A 4,761-nucleotide genomic window follows, 5' to 3' on the forward strand; every position below is an offset into this window, starting at 1 on the left:
CTCATTCATACCCTCAAACACTCTTTAAACTTGAAGAAATGAGACCCACGTCTTATGAAAAAAATGGAACTAGGTCTGGGGTGATTACCAGAAAGTTTTTGACATACGGAATCACCCTTAAGCTGGTGCTGAATGTTTTAGAGCAGGCTGGTCTCTTTGAGGGGGATAAGACGGCTCTTGTGTCTGCTTGTCTTCCGGGGCTTTGGAGGTAGAGGAGAGGCACCTGTTCTGCTCTCCCCTCTCATCTCTTCACACTAATTAGAGAGAACAGCATTTAAATCTTAGCAGGGGACACACATCCTCTGTCTGCAGACAGGTGGGTGTGTGTACATTAGTTGTGTATTCATCCAAGTTTTTCATGAAGATTCTGATTCTATTTAAGTATGTCCAACATATTTTTAAACATTTTTACGTCAACATTTTCTGACATGCTGGTGGAGTACAATGTGCCAACTCTGTGTGTATGTGTGTGTGAGCAGTGTGGTGGCAAGGCACCGCAAGCGATGATAAGGAGGGGGCTTAAGGCGTGGGCTCTCAAGGCCTAATCACAGCACGCATTTCAAAGGCGAGAACGCCAATTAAAACTGATAGGGCTCAATATGGGCTTTTGGGCTGCCACAGTGAAGTGCACCACATCCAACATGAAAATCAATTGTCCCCCCCAATCTCCTGGTCAGGGAAAGCAGTCTTCCAGCCAGTGATCCGTGAACAGCCTCTGATAAATACACCAGCTCTACAAGGGGCTGTGGCAGGGGCAAGGGGAAAGACTTGAGGGGTCATGGTGGAAAGACAGAGATTTGTGAGTCCCCCTGTCATCATGTGTGAATGTGTGTCTCTGTGCATGTTGGTGCATGGAGATCACAGACCCTGTTATTGCAGCTTGTAAAAGTAGGTGAAAAAGTGTAGAGGGACTGCACTGCCAAGATGAGTCAGTTCGATATTCTCTGCAGCTTTCAAACTAGTTTATTTCTTTTTTATCATGATGGATCACTGTTATACAATCATTTGACCCTATATGAGAGGACAACCAGTATAATACATACCAGTCAAATTAAAAGTATAGTTCAGCATTTTGGGAATATGCTTCATTAGTTTCTTGCTGATAGTTATATAAGACGATTGATACCACTTTCATCTTGGTACACCAGCTATGTAGGTAGAAGCCAGATGTCAGGTAATGTACCTGAGCACACAGACTTGACACAAGGGGAAACTGCCAGCCCTGCTTGTTAACTTTGGCCTGAGCTAGCTGCTTGCCTCTGTTGCAAGTCTTTGTGCTAAGATATCTTAGCTTAGCCTTAGTCTCTGTGCTAAGCTAAGTATCAAGATATGTTAGCTTTGCACAAAGACTTGTAACAGGAGGGAACTCTTAACATGGTTTGGTCGAAAAGTAAAAACGTCCATCTGCTAGCAGCTCTAAAGTCACTAATTACTTCACTTCGCTTGTGTGAAAACTAAAAGCAGTTCTAGTTGAGAAGGATAACACCAGTCATTTTTTATGTTAATAGCATTTTCAACAATCCCCATACAGAGACTAAAACCAGTGAACTGCCACTACTCACTGTTAATATCTGTCCATCTGTGTGTGTTTCACTGATGTGTTTTAAATTGTTTCTGAACAACAATGGAGGTCTATGGCACAGACGAATAGGCTAATCCAGGACTGACGGACTGACAGACAGTTGCACTGATTTACATTCATTTTGTAACCTCAACCATAAACACTACTTGCCTAATCCAAACCTAAATTTAATCTAACCCCAACTTCACCATAACCTTAAACCAACTCTGTATATGAAGCAGTTAAAATACTATTACAATCTAATACATTATATTATATATATGACATGATTAGATTGCAGCAGTTTGAATGCTGGACTTTTAATTGTATATTTGAATATGTTTCCGCTGTTGTACTGGTATGTTTACTTAAGTAAAGGATCTAAGTACTTTTTCCACCATTGCAATGTTCTTATCTAACTCTCGCCGAGAAAACCTCAAAACGATGAACTATTACTTTAATAGCTAAACATGGCACTAAAACATGATCAAATATCAGAAATACAATTAAAGTTACATTTGTCAAACAATCAGAGAATGAAAGTGACAATACACTTCATCAGAAATAAGTAATAACTTTGTAAACATACTTAAAAATCAATTCATTAAAGGTTTAGGAATCACTTAATTACAGTACAGCTCCAATTCAACAGTGCGAGCATGCGTCTCTGAAAAACTGATTTTTCACATTTGTGGTGTGTGTGTCCTTCAACACTCTGGGCAAACAAAAAAAAATTACCTTTATATGTCACTGAAGTGATACACATACACACATGCTACACACAAGCTGAATGTCAAGTAAAGATTCCTTGCCATCATTCACAGTGTAACTGCTGTAGGTCACACTCTGCTAAAACGATTTATGGTGACATCCCGTACACTTATGATGTGAGTGTGTGTGTGTTTGTGTGTGAAGGCTAATATGCTCTGACAAGCTGATAACATATTTCTTATCATATTGTTTGACATCATTAACTAATAAAGATTGACTACCCTTTGTTCCCTGTCACTGAGTGTTTGTACTATTGCCCTGATGCTATAGTGTGTGTGTGTGTGTGTGTAGACAGAGAGAAAGAGGGAAATTTGAGTGTTTTTTTTAAAGTTCAAGGCTTTCCCTTCCACAGATCAGACTCTGGCTGGACCCAACCTTCTCCCATGATGCTTTGCAGGCGAAATTTTTGGAAATACTCCAGGCGGTGGCTAAGAAACAAAAAAAATTAATGTATTATACACAATTATTATTTATATACACATATACTCTACATTTAATTTTTTGAATGCAATTACCTAGCCAGGTGTTAACTAAATCTGACAAATATAAAAAGGGCAAGCTGAAGGTAAGCGTGTCAGTATTTTGTCATACAAACTGCCCAATTAGTGGGTACGCAGAGTTTACACATGATGATCAGTTTACTCATCACAAGAATTACTACTCAGCCTGTGTAAAACAGTTGTAAAATTTCTTATATTTTTCTATAGGGAGCTTTGTACAGTCTGACAAAACCTCAGAAAATATCTCTGATAATGTCATAAGGATTATCTTGGCTGGAGCTTGAGACTTTAAATTTGCACCGAAAGGCAGTGTTACAAACTGGGGAGTGGATTTTTCCAGTTCAACGGAAGATGCCATGGAGCTGGATTTTGGGAAATGTAGGATACTGTTTTTGGAGCTTGACCCTTACTAGAGGAAAAGTGAGAATATCTCAATATCTGCTGCTTTGATTTTGGCCATTCTTTTTTTTTTATATCAGACTCTCACAAGTTCATCTTATTGAACTAAAATGCTGGAGTACCCCCTTCAAAACAAAACAATGTTTAGCTATGAATAACGTTTGTGTACTTGATCTACATGACCTCAAACAACTGTACACATAGGAGCTGGCGTACTCACAAGTTGGGCTTTTGGCCTTCCATTATTTCCTCCTTGGGGATGGGATAGAGAGCCTCATATGTGCGCTGTTCTCCTGAGCCATGGATAGCATAGGAGTTCATCTTGTTAACATTGGGAGGGAAGTATGACCAGGGAAGCAGAGCCTCACCCATCCACCTGTCCCCTGTGATTGTGGCATTAAACACCATGGGCAGTTGTTGCTGAAGGAAGAAATAAAGAGAAAACTAAGAAATACTTATCACCTAATACAAAAAATTCAATTAATTAACTCCCTTGACGTCTACCCACCTGGAATGCTTGGCCAACTCCTGACAGCAGTAATATCAGGTGTTGTCCATGTCTAAAACAGAAATACAGCGAATATTTCACACTGTTGTACTGTATACATACTGTATGTTCACAGGCATGCACAGTAAAACAGCTTACTGTAGCTCTGTACTTACGGACAAAGCTCCACCTCCAGGTAATTCTCTGTAGTACTATCAAGGAAGAAGGACTCCACAACTGAAGAAATGAAGAAAAAAAGATAAGACCTTTAATTTTATATTAATAAATTGCTTAAAATTGTTATTAACCTAATCAGCACCTATTCTTGAAAAAAAGACAATAATTGAATTATCTCAGTCATTTATTTTAAGTTACAGTTTAACAATATCATGCAAAAGTAACAGATACATAAACTTTCAAATAAGATATGAGGACTTGTATACCTGATAACAGCATGCTCATTATCTAGCTAGATTATAATGGGTTTGGTTTACAATCTAATAAGTAACATTAATGAGGCCAAATATGAGGGGCTCATTAATCGGAAATTGAGCTTACTTAGGTCAATTAGATAGGATTGTTATTACTCAACCTCATTTCGGGGTTTAATTGCTGTGTCACCATAATAATGATAATGAAATTACTTTTATGGTCTCATAAATACAGCTAGTCCCTAGTCTCTTCAACCTCATTGGACTGCGTTCATTATTTTATTTCATCTTGTAGAGCGGCCTAAAATTGCATCATACGGACTAAATCATGACTGTAATTATAGTGTTATAATTAGTCCAACCATTGGGGGGTGGGAACCATAAAAGTAATACCTGTACAATATTATGCAATCTATTACAACAGGCCATAAATGTGACCTTTGTGAGGATTATAAAGTTCAGTTTGAATCAACACACTGGCATCTCGAGTGTATCACTAGAATAATAACACTTGGCATTTCTGCACATTTGGAAATACAACTATTTGTTTTTCTGACAGACATTCTTGTCTATATACTGAACTAAATAATTAAAAAAATGAAATATATTGTG

General features: G+C 38.2%; 1 protein-coding gene across 2 annotated transcripts in view; it reads right to left on the reverse strand.

The window, feature by feature from the left end:
- Window positions 1-952: 952 nt before the first annotated feature.
- Window positions 953-4,761, reverse strand: part of cunh4orf33 (chromosome unknown C4orf33 homolog) — a 4,892-nt gene continuing 1,083 nt past the window's right edge. For both annotated transcript variants that reach the window (XM_020596192.1, XM_020596190.1), the window contains exons 3-6: window positions 3,895-3,955; window positions 3,740-3,791; window positions 3,452-3,651; window positions 953-2,760 (exon numbers count right to left, since the gene is read on the reverse strand). In XM_020596192.1, coding sequence (XP_020451848.1) covers window positions 2,664-2,760; window positions 3,452-3,651; window positions 3,740-3,791; window positions 3,895-3,955 — 410 coding nt within the window. In that variant the 3' untranslated portion in view covers window positions 953-2,663. The remainder of the gene's footprint in view (window positions 2,761-3,451; window positions 3,652-3,739; window positions 3,792-3,894; window positions 3,956-4,761) is intronic.

This window comes from Monopterus albus, unplaced genomic scaffold, assembly GCF_001952655.1.
Source record: "Monopterus albus unplaced genomic scaffold, M_albus_1.0 scaffold29.1, whole genome shotgun sequence".
NCBI classification, from domain to species: Eukaryota; Metazoa; Chordata; class Actinopteri; order Synbranchiformes; family Synbranchidae; genus Monopterus; species Monopterus albus.